The following is a 20706-nucleotide window of genomic DNA, read 5'->3' as shown; positions in this document are numbered from 1 at the left end:
TTAGTAGTGGGCACACTGCTCCCGGGCACTTCCGTGTCGTGGCCGACGCCATCTTTGTATCGGGCAACATGAATTCGAAATGCTGCTTAAGAAGTGGGGAGGGGGGGCGTTTCTTTCTTTTCCTTCCCCACACATCACTAGCCCTGCCGTGAGGAAGCGAAGAAAAGGCAGGGGAACAAAAAATTGGGGAATGGAGGGGAGGGGGGGGGGAAATGCTGGCTTTGCCCTCAACAAACATGGAAACCGCCCTCAACAAAAATGGCGGCGGCGGCGAGACTATCCCCCCCCCTTTTCCGCGCCCCATGGAGGGGTGGCTTTCGAAAAGGGAGGCGGGGGCGTGACGGACAAAGGCTGCGACGGCCGGAGGTGGAGGCGGCAGGTAAGGGGAGGGTTGGGTGGGGCAGGATGGCAGGGGATTGCGAGACCCCCCCTCGCCCGATTTATGGGGCAAGGGGCTGCCTTCAGGGGGGAGGGGGAAGTGGGGGGAGGGGGAGACCCCCCAAAAGCCATGGGGTGGAAAGAGAGAAAGGAGGAGGAGGAGAGAGAAGAAAAGAAATATCTCCAGCCTTGCAATGCATTTTATTAGCTCTTCTTATTAATCTCCCATTGAATAAACTGTGCCCCCCCACAAAAATCAAGCCCTTTGTTTACTTCGTGCCAGCTGCTTCTTCTGTATCCTCAAATCCCATTATTATTATTATTATTATTATTATTATTATTAATTGTGAAAGTGCTCTTGTGCGTTTGGCATTCTTCGTTTTGGTATACTTATGCATACAGCTCTTAAATTTTGATTTTTTTTTGCTACTAAATTATCAGATTTTGCAAATTCTTTGAGGCAACACTCAGAACAAATCTCTCCTCTCCGCTGACTTCCCAGCCACCCTTTCCATGGTGTTCTTTCCTTACTGTATAAAGCTGCTGTATTACTTATATTTTACCCATTATATACATTAATTCGAACTTATTAAACTACTATTTCTCATCTGTTGCTATGCTTCAAGTCCTGCATACGTTTTAACAGGACCAAGATATATATTTTTAAATAACCCACAAAATATTTCCCTTCTTAAAGAAAATTTTCCTCATTTTTTTCTTTAATTCTAGCAGTCTACCCACATCACCTTAATTTTGTTTTTAATCCCCTAATTGTATTTTAGATAGTTTTTAAGTTTTATTTTCAATCGCCTGGTGGTCACTTTCCGTTGTCTAGTCTTTGGAAATAAGTTGCTTTACCATGTTTGCATGCACGTCCTCTGGGATCATAGTTTGCACGCCCCTGAACTGTATATATAGCAGTGTTGCAAGATTTTTTAGCATTATTACACACAAACTGTAGCTGTGTACAGACGCTCCATAAAATTGTTTGAGTTTAATTATTTACTTGTGTTTTATCTTGCATTTTATACTGTGAACTGCCCTGAGATCTTTTGATGAAGTGCGGTATATATTTTATATATAGTAATAATAATAAATTTTATTTATACCCCGCCCTCCCCGGCCAGAGCCAGGCTCAGGGCGGCTAACACCAGTAAAATTACAGTAAAAACATAATAGAGGGAAAAAAACAATTTAAAATACAGGTTAAAATGCAAGGGATCCTTGGAGCAAAGTCGTGTACTTTAGATCACAGGTCCCAAAATTGTGGTCTGGAGATCACTGGTGGCCCATGGCGTGTCTGTAAAAATAAAATTTAAAGCCACACAGCACATCACCTTCCTCGGAGGTTTTTAAGCAGAGGTTAGATCGCCACCTGTCATGGAGGCATGAGCTGAAATTTCTGCATTGCAGAATCCCCGCAACGGGGTGAGCTCCCGTTGTTCGGTCCCTGCTCCTGCCAACCTAGCAGTTCGAAAGCATGTCAAAGTGCAAGTAGATAAATAGGTACCGCTCCGGCGGGAAGGTAAACGGCGTTTCTGTGCGCTGCTCTGGTTCGCCAGAAGCGGCTTAGTCCTGCTGGCCACATGACCCGGAAGCTGTATGCCGGCTCCCTTGGCCAGTAAAGCGAGATGAGCGCCGCAACCCCAGAGTCGGTCACGACTGGACCTAATGGTCAGGGGTCCCTTTACCTTACCTAACATCTCCGTGGCTTTGCTTTTACGGCGCAGGTCACTCTTTATTTATTCATTTATTTATTTGAGTGCAAAATTGCAAATAAAACAAAAATCACGTTTGCAAACCCCTCTTTTGCCCCCCCCCCCCCGCCAGGCCAGAGGACCCTGAGGGATGCCCAAAAAGTTCCAAGGGGAGAACACCAAGTCGGCAGCCGCCCGAGCGAGGAAGGCGGAGGCCAAAGCAGCAGCTGATGCCAAGAAGCAGAAAGAGCTGGAGGATGCCTTCTGGAAAGACGAGGACAAACACGTCATGAGGAAGGAGCAGAGGAAGGTGAGTGGGGAGTGGCTGGCTGGAAGGTGGGGGGGACGGGGGTCCCCCCCCCCAAATTCTCTGCCAGGTTGCAAAGGGAAGAGGAGCAGAGCGAGCTGCCTTAGAAACTCAAACGTATACGCACCTTAAACCGAGTTTGCGGTCGCCACAGCAGAATGTCTAGGCGCCTTTTTGATTTGTGTATTCATTTTATTTATTAAATTAGCTATATAAATTAGGTCGGGAAATAAATACGGGCAAAGCAAAACGCCACTGAGAAAAGGCTCTGAAATATTGTCGTCCCGAAGCTTGAATTCGTTTCGTTCCAAATGGTTTGATTTGATGTTTTCAAGTGTTGTCAACAGCTTCGGGGTTATTGTTTTTCTTTAAAATACAAAGCGGCATAGGAATGAAAATGTTCCTTATTGTTTTGTTATTATTTGTTAAATTTGTATGCCGCCTGCGGTTCTCAGAGCGGCTGCAGCAGGAACCCACAAAATGAAAACACAAAATACGTCATAAAAATGAAACCAAGAACCCACAACAAACCCAAGTTCTTCTTTTTTTACATTGAACATTATAATGATTATGGTTATTATTTGCTTCATTTCTATACTGCAATAATAATAATGATAATAATAATAATAACAATAATTTATTATTTATACACCACCCATCTGGCTGGGCTTCCCCAGCCACTCTGGGTGGCTTCCAACAAAAATTAAAATACAGTAATGCATCAAACATTTCCCTAAACAGGGCTGCCTTCAGATGTCTTCTAAAAGTCTGGTAATTGTTGTTCTCTTTGACATCTGGTGGGAGGGCGTTCCACAGGGCGGGCGCCACCACCAAGAAGGCCCTCTGCCTGTTTCCCTGTAACTTGGCTTCTCGCAGCAAGGGAACCGCCAGAAGGCCCTCGGAGCTGGACCTCAGTGTCCGGGCAGAACGATGGGGGTGGAGATGCTCCTTCAGATACACTGGGCCTTTGAGGCCGTTTAGGGCTTTAAAGGTCAGCACCAACACTTTGAATTGTGCTCGGAAATGTACTGGGAGCCAGTGTAGGTCTTTCAATATATGGTCCTGGCGGCCGCTCCCAGTCACCAGTCTAGCGGCCGCATTCTGGATTAGTTGTAGTTTCCGGGTCACCTTCAAAGGTAGCCCCACATAGAGCGCATTGCAGTAGTCCAAGCGAGAGATAACCAGAGCATGCAGCACCTTAAATGGGGGGGGGGGGCCTCAAAGCAGTTGACAATGCATTAAAACATCAAATCCAGAATAAAACAAATTCAGACTTCAATAATCTTTTCAATCCTTTAAGTGGCATTTTGCCTTCCCCTTATTTATTTACCAACTATAATAATAATAATAATAATAATAATAATTTATTATTTATACCCCGCCCATCTGGCTGAGTTTCCCCAGCCACTCTGGGCGGCTCCCAATCAGTGTTAAAAACAGTACAGCGTTACATATTAAAAACTTCCCTGAACAGGGCTGCCTTAAGATGTCTTCTGAATGTCAGGTAATTATTTATCTCTTTGACATCTAATGGGAGGGCGTTCCACAGGGCGGGCGCCACTACCGAGAAGGCCCTCTGTCTGGTTCCCTGTAGCCTCACTTCTCGCAATGAGGGAACCGCCAGAAGGCCCTCGGCGCTGGATCTCAGTGTCCGGGCTGAACGATGGGGGTGGAGACGCTCCTTCAGGTATACAGGACCGAAGCCATTTAGGGCTTTAAAGGTCAGCACCAACACTTTGAATCATGCTCGGAAACGTACTGGGAGCCAATGCAGATCTCTCAGAACCAGTGTTATGTGGTCCCGGCGGCCGCCCCCAGTCACAAGTCTAGCTGCCGCATTCTGGATTAATTGCAGTTTCCGGGTCACCTTCAAAGGTAGCCCCACGTAGAGCGCATTGCAGTAGTTCAAGCGGGAGATAACCAGAGCATGCACCACTCTGGCAAGACAGTCCGCAGGCAGGCAGGGTCTCATCCTGCGTACCAGGTGGAGTTGGTAAACAGCTGCCCTGGACACAGCGTTAACCTGCGCCTCCATGGACAGCTGTGAGTCCAAAATGACTCCCAGGCTGCGCACCTGGTCCTTCAGGGGCACAGTTACCCCATTCAAGACCAGGGAATCCCCCACACCAACCCGCTCCCTGTCCCCCCAAAACAGTACTTCTGTCTTGTCAGGATTCAACCTCAATCTGTTAGCCGCCATCCATCCTCCAACCCCCTCCAGGCATTCACTAGATTTTTAAAGCCGCCCCATGGCAGAAGTGGGGTGGTGAGAGTGCTGGAGTAGGGCCTGGGAGATCAGGGTTCGAATCCCCACTCCATCATGGGCAAACTTGGAGTCGGTGGGCATCTTCTGGCATTCTTAAGCAGACCAGACACTCTCTGAATTGCTCAACCTGAGACAAATAATGTGGCTTTGTGACTCTTCTGACCGGGCTGACTTCCTTATTCTGAGCACTTCAGGGCTTAATCACCTCCCAGGAATCTGGAAGGGCAGGATCCGATCTGGGGTGTGTCACCATTTCTTCACCTGAAGCCTGTGACTGCTGCCTCCTGTGTTGTTTTTGCTGGGCTAGCAGCACTGAGATGGCCTTCCTGGGGCGACAAAGCCTGGGCCGTGGGTGGGTGGGTGTGTCCTGGGCTGCCCAGACATTAAGACCCCCTCTCAGCCTCACTGATGGGGTCCAAAGGAACGGAAAGCAAGACGTTTGGCACCAGCTTGGCTGCAGGAGTTACCGGAAGGAGGCGTACAAGGCACCATCCAACCATCTTAGTGTCTCCACTGTGGATTTGTGTAGGGTTTTCTCCTGAGCCTTTTCTTCTCCCAAATATATCCCACAAGGCAGCAGAGATTTGGGGTCATAGTTTTCCTTCTAGATAGGATCCAAGCCCCATTGGCCCCTCACTTCCCTCTACAGCAGGGGCAGAAACAGCCTTCTTGACCATGGGGCCCACTCTTGGTCTCGTCCATTCCGTCCACCAGAGCAGTGTTTCCCAACCTTTTTTGGGCAAAGGCACACTTGTGTCATGAAAAAAATCTCGAGGCACACCACCATGCCAGATGGGGAAAGGTCACTTTTTACTTATGTAAAAAAAAATAAAAAAATAGTAACAGCATAGAAGGTAATGGTAGATGACTGTTAGGGTCTCCCCCCAAATGCAGAATTCTATTAATATCTTCCTTAGCGAGCCGCGTTAACCCCTGTAATGCTTTCTATAGAGTAAGCATAGGGGACACGGGGGGATGTGGAACCAAGGGGGCAGTGGGCCAAAAGAGTTCGGGATCTGCTGCTTTAAACAGAAATAAGAGCCAGTGGGTTCTTCCTTTTTTAAAGTATCGTTTCAGCGGGGACAGCAGTCCGGATTTCCAAAAAGCGGCGCTTTTTTGCGTCTGAGCAAAGAAGAGAGAGAGGGGAAAAAAGAGAGAGAGATTGATTTGTGGCTGTGCAAAGGGGGGAGGAGCCCAGGAGTAAAAGTAGGAAGGACGAAGGGAGGGGAAAGGAAAGTTAATAGAAGGAAAGGCGGGTGGGAGAGAAAGAGAAAGAAAGAGGGAAGGAAGGGGGGAAGAGAAGTGGAAAGGAGGGAGACCGAGGCGGGGGAGAAGCGTCTGGAGAGTTGCTCCGAAGTTTGGGGGGCCGCGGGGGTGGGCGCGCATCCCAGGAGGCGGAGGCCAGCCCGGGCTGGGAGCCGCGCCGCGGCCCGGGGGCGGTAGGCGGACCGCGGCTCCTAGGATGTGGAAAGGGGACGGCGGCGCAGGGGGAGGAGACCCGCACGGCTAGGGCAGCGCGCAGGGGGAGGGGAGCGGGCCGGAGGCGGGCGAGGGGGGCCGCGATCCCGCGCGCCGCGAACATGGCCTCCTTCCCCGCGGGCCCCGCCGAGCCCCCTGGCCGGGGAGGGCGGCGCACCCCCGCCGCCAGAGGAGAGCAGAGGCAGGAGGAGGAGGACGAAGGCGCTGCCGAGGAGGCGCGCCAACTTCGGCGCCCGCCCCGTCGCCGCAAGGCTCCTCCCGGCCGAGAGCCAGAGGACGGCGGCGGAGCAGGAGGAAGAGGATCGGGTTTGGCGACGGCTGCTGCGTCCTCTCCAAGCGCGGGGCTGGCCTCCGCCGCGCTCGCTGCGCTTCTCGGCGGAGCAGGTCTCATGCGGGTGCGAGGCGCTGCTGCAGGCGGGCGACCCCGGCCGGCTGGGCCGCTTCCCGGGCTCGCTGCCGCCCGACGCCGAGGCGCCGTGCCTGGAGGCGCAGGCAGGAGAGAGCCTGGCCAAGGCGCGCGCGCTGCTGGCCTTCCAGCGCGGCGACTTCGCCGAGCTCTACCGCCTGGTGCAGAGCCGGCGATGGGATGTGGGAGGGAGCTCACTCGCCGCCCCGCGTGTGCTTATGTGGGGCACGTTACAGCCCCGTGACGTCAGCGCCACGCAGGCAGCCAGGCAGGCAGACGGCGAGAGCCCCGCGCTGGGCGGCCTCTCCTCGCCGCCGCCGCCCCGCCTCTCACCGCCCGACTCGCCCGCCTCCCTCCCACGGCACACCAGGCAACGTCTCGCGGCACACTAGTGTGCCGCGGAACTCCGGTTGGGAAACACTGCACCAGAGCCTGTCTTCGCATACAGGGGAAGCCCCTAACTCGCCGAGGGTCTGAGATCCATCGGCTCCCCTCACCTGGTTCAGCCGGCCAGTCAAAGCCGTTCTGGGATTGTGGCCGCTGTCGCCTCCTGGCAGCTTCCAGGAGCCACAGGTGAATGCTGAGTGCAGGTGGGCAAACGACCCCAGGAGGAGCACATGTCCCCCACCAGAAGTACTGTCCCTCCTTTAACGCCCTAGCCAAGACCTGTAGCTCACAGGTAGAGTGCCTCCTTTAGGTGTGTGAAAGGTCCCTACTGCAATCCCCAGCTTTATAATAATACCACCACTAATAATAATAATAACAGGTTCGGGGGTTCGAATCCCCGTGACGGGGTGAGCTCCCGTTGCTCGGTCCCTGCTCCTGCCAACCTAGCAGTTCGAAAGCACGTCAACGTGCAAGTAGATAAATAGGTACCGCTCTGGCGGGAAGGTAAACGGCGTTTCCGTGCGCTGCTCTGGTTCGCCAGAAGCGGCTTAGTCCTGCTGGCCACATGACCCGGAAGCTGTACGCCGGCTCCCTCGGCCAATGAAGCAAGATGAGCGCTGCAACCCCAGAGTCGGCCACGACTGGACCTAATGGTCAGGGGTCCCTTTACCTTTACTTACTACTACTAATAATAATATACTTATACCCTGCCCATCTGGCTGGATTGCCCCTGCAAAAAACCCTGGAGAGCAGCTGCCAGCCAGTGTAACCAATACAGGCCTAGATGCACAGATAGTCTGCACTGGTGTCCAGCAACTTGCTACAATCCCAATTTAATCCAGGCCCTTTGTTTATACCTTTGAAGGTGACCTGGAAACTACAACTAATCCAGAATACGGCAGCTAGACTGGTGACTGGGTGTGGCCGCCGGGACTATAGAACACCGGTCCTGAAAGACCTACATTGGCTCCCAGTACATTTCCGAGCTCAATTCAAAGTGTTGGTGCTGACCTTTAAAGCCCTAAATGGCCTCGGTCCTGTATACCTGAAGGAGCGTCTCCACCCCCATCGTTCTACCCGGACACTGAGGTCCAGTGCCGAGGGCCTTCTGGTGGTTCCCTCCCTGCAAGAAATGAGGTTACAGGGAACCAGGCAGAGGGCCTTTTCGGTGGTGGTGCCTGTCCTGTGGAACACCTTCCCTTCAGATGTCAAGGAAATAAACAACTATCTGACTTTTAGAAGTTACCTGAAGGCAGCCCTGCACAATTCAGACAGCCTACCTCCAGGTTAAACAAGCATTTTGTTCAGAATATAGGGATCATTGGTTCTTGCAAGCACCGATAAAAACTTGGCCACTGCTAATGTTCTAGCGTTTGTCCGGTCTTCCAGTAGGAACCTGACATAGTGAGCCTCTGATTTTCCCGGGAAAGGTACCAGCAAGGGTAATATCAGTTCAGCCCTGGCTTGCTCATATTTTGCACAATGCAACAAAATATGTTTTATGGAATCGATGTCTTGAGCACACGAGCAAAGTCTGTCCTGGTAGGGAACTCCTCTCAACCTGCCATCAAACACTGCAAAAGGAAAAACGTTTAGTCTGGCTTTGATGAATGACCTTCGATAATTTGGTACTGTCAGGTTTTTAATGTAAGGTGTTAATTTAAAGACATGCCCATATTATACTCCTACTGCCAGCGGACTACAGACTGCATGTGATCAAGATCGCAAGTCACTGTGTGTATTATCCCATAATCTTTGCTTTAAAATCTTTTGGGCGCCTACATAACCCAGGTAATACAGTTGGGGGGGAGACAGACCAATAGAGGTGGCTTTTCTAGCCATGGTTTTCTGCCATTTGCTGACAAACTCCTCATTGGTCAGGTGTTGGTACAAACCCTTCCCTAGATTAACCACTGAAATCCTGAGCCAGTGTTTTAGGGCAGCCCACCACGCTTTAGTTGAAATTGGGCACTCACCAGCTTCTAATAGAAGTATAAGGGATGCGGGTGGCGCTGTGGGTTAAACCACAGAGCCTAGGACTTGCCAGTCAGAAGGTCGGCGGTTCGAATCCCCACGACAGGGTGAGCTCCCGTTGCTCGGTCCCTGCTCCTGCCAACCTAGCAGTTCAAAAGCACGTCAAAGTGCAAGTAGATAAATAGGTACCACTCTGGCGGGAAGGTAAACGGAGTTTCCGTGCGCTGCTCTGGTTCGCCAGAAGCGGCTTAGTCATGCTGGCCATGTGACCCGGAAGCTGTACGCCGGCTCCCTCGGCCAATAAAGCGAGATGAGCGCCGCAACCCCAGAGTTGGCCACGACTGGACCTAATGGTCAGGGGTCCCTTTACCTTTACCTTTAACAGAAGTATGGAGTTGTGGACACAGTTGGGTACCTGCAGCAGACACTCTGTGAGGTGAGTGGGGCTGAGAGACTTAGAATCATAGAATCATAGAGTTGGAAGAGACCACAAGGGCCATCGAGTCCAACCCCCTGCCAAGCAGGAAACACCATCAGAGCACTCCTGACATATGGTTGTCAAGCCTCCGCTTAAAGACCTCCAAAGACGGAGACTCCACCACACTCCTTGGCAGCAAATTCCACTGTCGAACAGCTCTTACTGTCAGGAAGTTCTTCCGAATGTTTAGGTGGAATCTTCTTTCTTGTAGTTTGGATCCATTGCTCCGTGTCCGCTTCTCTGGAGCAGCAGAAAACAACCTTTCTCCCTCCTCTATGTGACATCCTTTTATATATTTGAACATGGCTATCATATCACCCCTTAACCTCCTCTTCTCCAGGCTAAACATGCCCAGCTCCCTTAGCCGTTCCTCATAAGGCATCGTTATTATTATTATTATTATTACCATGAGGACTAGATAGAATCTTGTTTTATCTTTTGGGGATGGAGCTCAGGGGCAGAGAACCTGCATGAGCCCCCAGGTTCATTCTTCAGTGGCTCCTGGAAGGGCTGGGGAAACACCCCCCCCCCCAGTCAGAAACCCTCCAACCAGTGCTAGCCAATAGCTGAGCCAGGCGACCCAATGGTCTGTGTTACTTGGGTAGACGCTGGAGTCTTCTGAAGCAGGCAAACAACACCTTTCACGCTCCATTCGGCGAAGGGGCACTTCTCCCTTCTGCCCAGGAGGCGGCAGCAACGGATAGATCTCTCCAGCTGGTTTGAGAGCTTTTGGAATCACAGAGCAGTTTTGTCCCTCTCTTCTGTCTCTTTGGATGAATCCTATAGTGTTTCGTTTCCCTTTTGTGGGGTGGCGAGGGGAGAAAGGGGCGGCAGGGACGCTTGCTTTGCACACGGAAGGCCCCAAGGGGGAGGACCAGAGAGCTTAATTAAAGGCCCCTCCGTAATTCGGGAGCCTTGAAACTGCGCCAGACCAAGGGCGGCGTTGCTCCCGTCTCGGCGAGGTTCCGGTTTCAGCCCTGCATCTCTGTGACATCGACCTGTCCCCTGGGGCGGGACGCATCCTTTGGATCAGACCAGCTGGGTTAATTTGATCATGCTTCCATGGTGACACAAACCCGCTGGCTCCAGGGATGCAGAGTGTTCTCTGTCTGTTTCCATCCTCTCTCTCCCTCACTTCTATCTCCTGTGTGGCAGGAGGTTGGACTAGATGGCTTTGGGAGTCCCTTCCAGCTCTATAATTCCGTGATCTCTCTCTCTCTCTGCTTCCTATCCTCTTGCAAGAGCACCTTCCTCTTTTTGGTGAGGATTCAGCCTCGGCCAGAACGGCCAATTTCTCCTCCGCCATTAAGTTTGAGCACAATGCCGTTTTGAGACTCAAATCTTTAACGGGATGCGAACCTATAAGGCCAGCTGCCTCACCTTCAGCCAGATCCATTGGCGTCTGTCTAGCCCAGTATTGCCCACACTGACTGCCAGCAGCTCTCCAGGGTTTCAGGCAGACCATAGAAAGTCATAATAAAAACATACGGTAACTTCAAAAAAAGCACAACTTGCTGTATATCAAATTAAGCACCATTCCACCATCCATTAGAATATAATAGGTAAAGGTAAAGGGACCCTGGCCATTAGGTCCCTTCGTGACCAACTCTGGGGTTGCGGTGCTCATCTCGCTTTACTGGCCGAGGGAGCCAGCGTACAGCTTCCGGGTCATGTGGCCAGCATGACTAAGCCGCTTCTGGCGAACCAGAGCAGCGCACGGAAATGCTGTTTACCTTCCCATCGAAGCGGTACCTATTTATCTACTTGCACTCTGACGTGCTTTCGAACTGCTAGGTTGGCAGGAGCAGGGACCGAGCAACGGGAGCTCACCCCGTCACGGGGATTCGAACCACCGACCTTCTGATTGGCAAGTCCTAGGCTCTGTGGTTTAACCCACAGCGCCACCCGCATCCCTTAGAATATAATAGTAAGCAGTAAAACTAAATACGTATTAATAAATAATGCTTAAGCAATTTGCACCTAAGTTACAATAAAGAATTGCTAAACTATAATCAATTAAAAAAATGGCGAATCACAATGCATAAAATGAAACATACAAAACTACAAATACCACAAAGCACAAAAAACCATATAAAGCGAGCAAATTGTTTGTATTATAACATAGATAAATATATATAGATATGATTTTGTTTGTATATCTGAAGGAGCGTCTCCACCCCCATCGTTCTACCCAGACACTGAGGTCCAGATCCGAGGGCCTTCTGGTGGTTCCCTCACTGCAAGAAGCCAAGTTACAGGGAACTAGACAGAGGGCCTTCTCGGTGGTGGCACCCGCCCTGTGGAACGCCCCTCCCACCAGATGTCAGAGAGAACAACAACTACCAAACTTTCAGAAGACATCTGAAGGCAGCCCTCTTTGCGGAAGCTTTTAATGTTTGATGCATTACTGTATTTTAATATTTGGGTGGAAGCTGCCCAGAGTGGCTGGGGAAGCCCAGCCAGATGGGCGGGGTATAAATAATAAATTCTTGTTATTATTATATTATTACTATGTGATTTTATATTGTGAACCTCCCTGAGACCTGCAGGTGTAGAGCATAATAATACAAATAATAATAATAATAATAATAATAATAATAATAATAATAATAATATTTTTTTTTAAAGGAGACATAGCTATGGTTGTTTTTTTAAAAAATATATATATCCCTGAACTCCTCTCCTCTCTTCCTGGCTCCTTCTGCAGTTCTCAAAGTCATGGTCTTCACTTCCTCCTGTGGCGGGGAGTTCCACAGTTCAGCTCTCCGCCACAGAGGGGAAGACCTTTCTTTCATTTGCTCTGAATCTTCAAATGTTAAATGATCTGATGGCTCATCTGGGCGATGTGTACGGGGCGCGCTTTGAGACACAGCTTTTCCATTTCGAAAGAGTCTCTGGTCTTATTGACTCCTGGTCTTAATGCCTCTCCTGGGCTTTTGGATTTGTTGATTGCTATTGACCAGATCCAACGCGCAAATTGCTTTCTGTACCACCTTGGCCAGTTGGGAGGTGTTAATGGGGATGTTGGGCTTTCTGCGCCGTTGATCTTGGGCTTAGCTGCGCTTCTTGGCGAATCGTTGAATGGATTGCTGTCTTTGATTATTTAGGAAGGCTTGTATTGCAGGCCAACTTTTCCCAAACTTCAGATGTTTTGGGCTTACAGATACCATCCTCCCTGATATCATGCAGCCTTTGGGGAGGCTGGCTGGGAGTTATGGGATTTGTAGTCCATGCACAGGGGAAGGGCCATAGCTCAGTGGTAGTGCTCAAAATTCCCCAGGCACAGGCGCATTTTGCGACTGGCGCTGGTCCAGTTACAGCCACATGGAGATCTCTGGGCGCCAGGTTTGCAACTGGCATCACCACCTGGCTGGCCCCTCCAGCTTTCTTATCTCTCACCTTTTTCTCCAAGGAGTACATGGTTCACCCCATTCCTCCGTTAATCCCGACAACGACCCTGTTAGGTGGGCCAAGAGGCTGGAACTGACTCCAGAGTCGCCCAGTGAGCTCCAGGACTGAGTGGGGATTTGAACCCTGATCTCACAGGTCTGACACTCTAACCGCTACACCATCCTGCCTTCCTAGAGCCCTTCTGCTAGGGGGAAGCTCTATAAATTAAGTAGGTAAATAAATACGGGGAAAACAAAATGTCACCTGCCGAAGGATCTGAAATACTTTCCTGAATTTCTTTTATTCTGGATTGTTTTATTGGAAGTTTTAATGTGCTGAAAACCTGCTTTATGGTTTTTTTCTCTCTCTTTCAAATAGAAAGTAGTATAGAAATGAAATGAATAATAATAAAATAAAATCAGTTGCCAAAAAAAGGCTCCTAAACATTCCATTGTGGCGACGACAGTAACCTAGGCTTAAGGTTAAGTTATTTTTCGGAGTTTATCATAGAATCATAGAGTTGGAATAGACCACAAGGGCCATCGAGTCCAACCCCCTGCCAAGCAGGAAACACCATCAGAGCACTCCTGACATATGGTTGTCAAGCCTCTGCTTAAAGACCTCCAAAGAAGGAGACTCCACCACACTCCTTGGCAGCAAATTCCACTGTCGGACAGCTCTTACTGTCAGGAAGTTCTTCCTAATGTTTAGGTGGAATCTTCTTTCTTGTAGTTTGGATCCATTGCTCCGTGTCCGCTTCTCTGGAGCAGCAGAAAACAACCTTTCTCCCTCCTCTATATGACATCCTTTTATCTATTTGAACATGGCTATCATATCACCCCTTAACCTCCTCTTCTCCAGGCTAAACATGCCCAGCTCCCTTAGCCGTTCCTCATAAGGCATCGTTTCCAGGCCTTTGACCATTTTGGTTGCCCTCCTCTGGACACGTTCCAGTTTGTCAGTGTCCTTCTTGAACTGTGGTGCCCAGAACTGGACACAGTACTCCAGGTGAGGTCTGGCCAGAGCAGAATACAGTGGCACTATTACTTCCCTCGATCTAGATGCTATACTCCTATTGATGCAGCCAGACTTCAGAGAAGTGTGACTGGCCCAAGGTCACCCAGCAGCTGCAGGTGGAGGCGCGGGGAAGCAAACCCGGTTCACCAGATTACGAGTTCACCGCTCTTAACCACTACACCACACTGGCTCTAGACTGAGGACTAGACTCTTTTCTCTCTCTTCCTCCCGCCCTCCGGTGGCTTTAGGAAGAGCGCGAGAAACGGCGCCTGGAGCAGGTGGAGCGCAAGAAGGAGCTGCAGCGCCTCCTGGAAGAAGAGGATGCCAAGCTGAAGGGGAAGACTCCCAAGCCGCTGCCCCCGGGCAAAGTCACCCGGGCGCAGATCGACGAGGTGCTCCGGAAAGAGCAGCAGAAGGAGAACGGGGAACCCGGTGAGCGGGAGATGATGGGCTAGCGCAGGCATAGGCAAACTCCGGCCCTCCAGATGTTTGGGACTACAGTTCCCAGCATCCCTGACCACTGGTCCTGTTAGCTAGGGATGATGGGAATTGTAGTCCCAAATTATCTGGAGGGCGAGAGTTTGCCTATGCCTGAACTAGCGGGTGCTGGGAGTCCAGGTAAAAAAAGGTAAAGGACCACTGGACGGTTAAGTCCAGTGAAAGGCGACTATGGGGTTGTGGCGCTCATCTCGCTTTCAGGCCGAGGGAGCCGGCGTTGGTCCACAGACAGCTTTCCGGGTCATGTGGCCAGCAGGGCTAAACTGCTTCTGGTGCAAGAGGACACTGACGGAAGCCAAAGCACACAGAAATGCTGTTTACCTTCCCGCCGGAGCGGTACCTATTTATCTGTTTGCGCTGGTGTGCTTTCGAACTGCTAGGTTGGCAGGAGCTGGGACAGAGCAACGGGAGCTCACCCCATCATGGGGATTCAAACTGCCAACCTTCTGATCAGCAAGCCCAATAGGCTCAGTGGTTTAGACCACAGCCACATCCAGAGCAGAGAGTGACTCACAGAATGCAGTGTGTTAGAATGATGGACCCTGAGGATGGTCCAGTCCCCTGCAATGTATTACTGCATTTTTTAAAAAAAAGGTTGACCTCCAGCTAACCTGTGCTTCCATTTGCCCCCTTCTCTGCCAGGAGAGAAGCTGAAGAGTCACCTTGAGATGCCCTTGGAAGAGAACATCAATCGCAGGATCCTGGAGGAAGGCGCTGTAGAGGCACGGACCATTGAGGATGCCATTGCAGTGCTCAGGTAATCCACGTGAGAGCTAAGAGCCTAGGAGGCGTCCTGCAGCAGCTGGATGAGGACAAAGAGGGGCCTGTCTAGTCCAGCATCCTGCCCTCACAGGGGCCAGTCGGATGCTCCAAAGCAGGGGTGCCCAAACTTTTTTCAAAGAGGGCCAGATTTCATGAAGTGAACCCCCCAAGGGAGGAAGGCTCAGAGTCCAGAGAGGGGTGGTGGGGCAATGATGAGTGGTCAGGGGCAGAAGAGGGACGAGACTGGGAGGAGGAGGTGGCGGAAGCTGAAGAGGCAACAGGGCTTAGTGAGCGGGGAGACTCTGTGGCAGAGAGAAGTTCAGAACCAGAGGCAGAAGCTGAAACAGGAGAGGAGGGAGGTCAGGAGGCAGAGATGGGTCAGGCTGGTGAAGATGCCAGGGAGTCTCCCCCTACTGTTACAACCAGCTCCCTTCCCCGCTAGTCTCCCAGAACCAGGAGAGGCATGAAAAGGGCGGAGGAGAGGTTGGTTTTGCGCAGGCGCAGTCTCCGATTGCTTGGGGAAAACCCATGAGAGGAGGAGACCTAGGCAGCTGTCATGGACTGACGGGATGCAGAAGAGTGGTGGGAGGAACCTGCTGGGGGAACCCCCAAGGGAAGTCCGGAATCAGAGGTGGAAACTGAAGCAGGAGAGGAGGGAGGCAGAGATGAGTCCGGCTGGGGAAGAGTCGCTAAATTTATTCAGAGAAAGAGAAGGCTGAGAGGTGATATGACAGCCATCTTCTAATATCGAAAGGGCTACCCCATGGAAGATTGAGCAAGTTGATTACCTGCTGATTTGGAGAGTAGGGTCTGAAGTGATGCATTCAAATGACAAAAAAGAAGATTCTGGCAAAACATTGGGAGTTTGACTGTGGAATGGACTCCATTGGACAGTTGTGGATTCCCCTTCCTTGGAGGTTTTTAAGCAGAGGCTGGGTGGGCATCTGTCATAGGTGCTTTAGCTGAGATTCCTGCATTGCAGGAGGTTGGACTAGATGACCCTTGGGATCCCTTGCAACGCTACTGTTCTACGAATGCAGGAATCACAGCCAAAGAATCCCTGACACCTGCTTACCCAGGTGTAATCCCTGACAACCCAACCTCTGCTTAAATCCCTTCCCTTCAATGAAGGAGAGTCCACAACCGCCCAAGGGAGTCCATTCCACAGTTGAACAGCTCTTAATGTCGGAAAGTTCTTCCTGATTTTTAGTGGGAATCTCCTTTCTTGCATTAAAGTCATAGAATCATAGAACTGTTGAGGTCATTTCGAATCCCGGTTCTGTTTTCTACGACATTAGCTCCCCCTCCCAGTTTGGTGCCATCTGCAAATTGGATGAGCATCACCTCAATTCTTTCATCCAAGTCGTTTATAAAGACGTTGAACAACAATGGGCCCAGGACGAATCCCCGTGGCACCCAACTGGTTAATTTTCCCCAGAATGACGGGGAACCATTAATGAGTTCTCTCATTAATGAAAACTGCCAACCTAGCAGTTCGAAAGCACGTCAAAGTGCAAGTAGATAAATAGGTACCTCTCTGGCGGGAAGGTAAACGGTGTTTCCGTGCGCTGCTCTGGTTCACCAGAAGCGGCTTAGTCCTGCTGGCCACATGACCCGGAAGCTGTACGCCGGCTCCCTTGGCCAGTAAAGCGAGATGAGCGCTGCAACCCCAGAGTTGGCCACGACTGGACCTAACGGTCAGGGGTCCCTTTACCTTTAGGTTTGGTCCTTCAACCCGCTACAAATCCACCTAACAGTTCCCTCGTTCAACCCACATTTCACCAGCTTCCTTGCAAGAATATCACAGGGGACTTTGTCAAAAGCCTTATTGAAATCAAGTTATACTATACCTGCAGCAGGGATGTGGGTGGTGCTGCGGATTAAACCACAGAGCCTAGGACTTGCCGATCAGAAGGTCGGCGGTTTGTATCCCCGCGACGGAATGAGCTCCCGTTGCTCACTCCCTGCTCCTGCCAACCTAGCAGTTCAAAAGCACGTCAAGTGCAAGTAGATAAATAGGTACCGCTCCGGCGGGAAGGTAAATAGCGTTTCCGTGCACTGCTCTGGTTCGCCAGAAGCGGCTTAGCCATGCTGGCCACATGACCCAGAAGCTGTATGCCGGTCAATAAAACGAGATGAGCACCGCAACCCCAGAGTCGGCCACGACTGGACCTTAATGGTCAGGGGTCCCTTTACCTTTACCTATGCCTGCAGCATTCCCCTGATCCACCAGGCTTGTAACTAGATAACCCTTCCAGCTCTGCAGTTCTGCCATTTCTATATTTCTCATTTCTCCACCTCCAGCGTTGCCGACGACCTGGACCGCCACCCCGAGCGCCGGATGAAGGCCGCCTTCACGGCTTTCGAGGAGGTCCAGCTGCCGCGGCTGAAGCAGGAGAACCCCAACATGCGGCTCTCGCAGCTGAAGCAGCTCCTCAAGAAAGAGTGGATGAAGTCGCCCGAGAACCCCATGAACCAGCGGCACACGGCTTACAACAGCCAGAAATGAGACTGGTGAAGCCCCCCATGTGTGGGCGTGGGAAGCGGTGCAGGGAGAAAGAGAGAGAGGCCACCTCCTTTTTCCGCCCCGCCCCAACACTGAACCGCCTTTCAAGAACAGCCAAGGCCACGGTGGTCCCCTCCACGCTCCGCTCTACGGATTAAAATTAAGGTGCAACTAAATATTCCCCCTTGCTTTCATTGACCTCCCCCGTTGGACTCGAAAACCTCCCCCCTCCCCAGACACACCCCTTAAATTTGGGTTTCCTGATCTGCTGCGCAAGCAGGCTCAAATTGGCTCGGAAACTTTTCCTGCGGGGCCAGATGGGATTGCCCCGGGTACCTAACTTTCTCTTTCTCTCTCTCTCTTGGGACGGTGCCGTCTTCATCTGCCTCTTTGTGCTTTGGTTTGGGGGGGGGCGGGGGGAGACTCAGGCGTAGCAAAAATCTGTGCCGCCCCCTTCTCCTCCTAACCCCCAAAGCGCAACACTTTTCTCTGCCACGTCGCATCTCAAGACGGGAGCTAGTTCTTCTTTAGAGGTCAGTATGTCTTCCAAGATTGGGTTGTGGGTCAGTGGGGCAGGCATGAAAGCCCTTGCAGGTGAAACAACAAAGAAATGCCGCCCCCCAGCATTGCAGAAGCGAGAAAAGGCGAGGGCAGATCACTTTGCCGTGCTACCCACTTTAGGGAGAGGCGCTCTTCCTTAGCCTTCCAGTTTTCCAAACTGACCTTTTACTCTGTTTGTGGAGGGCGGTTTGGTTCGGAGGATCCGTTCAGCAACAACCGCGCACCCCCTCCCCAATCCTGCAAGCCTCTACCCAAAGTAGGGTGCCCCCCTCTGTAAGGAGGAGGCCGAGGCTGCCCTTTGCCAGGCCATGCTGCCCTCGCTTAGTTCTTGCTCTGCTTGTTTATTCAGTGCCTCTATCCCTCCAGATACTGCTGCCCTCCATCTTTTGCCACTGTCGTCCCTGACCGTTGACCCTGCTGGCTGCTGGGGGTCCAGTCATGTCTGGAAGGCCGCAAACGTCCCTCCATCTCCGATTCATCTGGCAGCCATAAGCTTCTTGGGTCAGGAAGGCTGGCATTGCACTCGGGGCTGGGGGAGTAAGGAGGAGGCGGGAGCGAAAAATCCTCAGTGAGGCCTCTGAGCCTGGCATCACCTTTTCGCATTCTTGCCGTGAGATCGGCGCCCCTCTCTTGACTCTCTTAACAACAGAGGGTTTCTTTGGGGGGTCTTTTTAAAATCTGCAGGGAGCATGCACCCCTCATCTCGCCTCCCCTTACCGCTGCTCCACTTCTGGCACGGGGTTTTTCCTTGCTCAGGGGAATTTGGAACAAGGTGCAACTTGGTGACGTCTTCCTGTTGTTGAGGAGGCCTTTGCACGATCGGGGACAGCCTCCCTCGTTCTCGTTGTGCCACAGGTCAGTGGCAGCAGAGCTCTCGCCTTGCCAAGGCACGAACTGATCGCTCAAAAAACAGCGTGTTCCTTTTCCCTCTTTCCTCTGCCGAATCCAGGAATGCTTGCTGAGTTTCAGATGGGGGTGTCAGAGCAGCGGGGGACACCCATCTTTCTGTGTGTGTGTGTGTGTGTGTGTGTGTACGCAAACTGGGTATCACCTTCCTCTCTCCCCAGTTTTTAGCACCAGGGCCTTCCCTTTTTGCTCAATGTGAATCCCATCTGGCCCCCAAGCAGACAATTATGAGCCCCCCCAACCCCAATTCGCCGGACGTACCCCAGCGTTGCTGCTCTTCTCTGCAGAGAAAAGTTTCAGCATTAAATACAAAAGCAAAATATATATATAGATAATTGCCCCAAATTTGTAAACCCAACTTCCCAAACGGAATAAAGTGTTTGAACTGTGCCATCATCTGATTTTCCTCTGTTGCTGCTTCTTCTTCAAAAGGTGGTGTAATTGGATATCTCTTTGACGTCTTTTAAAAGTCATGTAGTTGTTTATTTCCTTGACATTCTGATGGGAGGGCGCCACCACCAAGAAGGCCCTCTGCCTGGTTCCCTGTAACCTCACTTCTCTCAGTGAGGGAACTGCCAAAAGGCCCTCGGAGCTGGACCTCAGTGTCCAGGCTGGGGGTGAAGATGCTCCTTCAGGTATACTGAGCCGAGGCCATTTAGGGTTTTCAAGGTCAGCACCAACACTTTGAATTGTGCTCAGAAACTTACTGGGAGCCAACGTAGGTCTTTCAGGACCAGTATTATATGGTCCTGGCGGCCACTCCCAGTCACCCGTCTAGCCGCCGCGTTCTGGATTAGTTGTTGTTTCTGAGTCACCTTCAAAGGCAGCCCCACGGAGAGCTCATGGCAGTAGTCCAAGTGAGAGATAGCCAGGGCATGTAGGCAGGTAGGGTCTCAGATGCAGCTGGTAGACTGCAACCCTGGACGCAGAATTGACCTGCGCCTCCATGGACAGCGATGAGTCCAAAATGACTCTTGTGTTCTTTTGAAAGGCTCTCCTGCCTGTAAATGGATGTGGGGCACACAAAAGCTCACCTTGACCAACGCCTCTCTCTCCCGCCACAGATGAACTGGTGTTCTCAGCCCAGGAGCAATAGGCTTAGTCAGAGGATCCCATCTAGAGACATCCCCCAGACGCCTCTTTCTAATTATCATTAGCTCTGCTGAGCCTTCCCTGGGGGGAAAACAAGGCCTCCTAATTAGGTGGGGTCTGGAGCAGTAATTGCAGCATTTACAGAAAGCAGGAAAACAGCAAGCCTTGGAAAGGGGGCGGTTAACCCTTTAGAAGCCAAATGTATCACACTCCTAGTAGTTTGGGGGAGCTGGGTCTCCCTATCTGGAGGAAGCCCCCTAACTCCCAGGTGCGCCAAGACCACTTCAGAAAGCCATATTCACCCATTCCTAGGTTTCATCGAAAGCAGCGGAGGGCTGGGTTAAAACCGCTGCTTCCCCTGCATGCGAAGACAGGCTCCCACCGACTGAGTGGACGAGATCAAGAGTGGGTTCCAGCGGTCAAGAAGGCAGTTTCTGCCCTTCTTGTAGAGGGGGCAGGTGGGGCTCGCCCTCCTGGGAAGGGAACCAGTCTAGGAAAAGGAAAACGCTGACCCTAAACCTCCGCTGTCTTACGGCCGGGATATCTTCGAGAAAAGAAAAGGCTCAGGAGTAGACTCTCTGCAAAAATGAAGCAGAGTCCCT

General features: G+C 51.4%; 1 protein-coding gene across 1 annotated transcript; it reads left to right on the top strand.

Moving 5' to 3' along the window:
• Positions 1–270: 270 nt before the first annotated feature.
• CCDC124 (coiled-coil domain containing 124) lies at positions 271–19413 on the top strand. The gene is made up of 5 exons (XM_028713591.2): positions 271–379; positions 2209–2385; positions 14028–14211; positions 14920–15034; positions 17344–19413. The coding sequence occupies exons 2-5, from the start codon at positions 2227–2229 to the stop codon at positions 17546–17548; spliced, it is 663 nt and encodes a 220-aa protein (XP_028569424.1). The 5' UTR covers positions 271–379; positions 2209–2226; the 3' UTR covers positions 17549–19413.
• The last annotated feature ends 1293 nt before the right edge of the window (positions 19414–20706 follow it).

Source organism: Podarcis muralis, chromosome 18, assembly GCF_964188315.1.
Source record: "Podarcis muralis chromosome 18, rPodMur119.hap1.1, whole genome shotgun sequence".
NCBI classification, from domain to species: Eukaryota; Metazoa; Chordata; class Lepidosauria; order Squamata; family Lacertidae; genus Podarcis; species Podarcis muralis.
The sequence above is the reverse complement of the archived record's forward strand: the minus strand, read 5'-3'. Positions and strand labels throughout refer to the sequence as shown.

Coding starts and splice junctions, on each gene's coding strand:
- CCDC124 (XM_028713591.2), top strand. CDS start 2,227: ATGCCCAAAAAGTTCCAAGGGGAGAACACCAAGTCGGCAGCCGCCCGA. Junction 2,386..14,027: donor TGAGGAAGGAGCAGAGGAAG/GTGAGTGGGGAG, acceptor CGGTGGCTTTAG/GAAGAGCGCGAGAAACGGCG. Junction 14,212..14,919: donor GAAGGAGAACGGGGAACCCG/GTGAGCGGGAGA, acceptor CTTCTCTGCCAG/GAGAGAAGCTGAAGAGTCAC.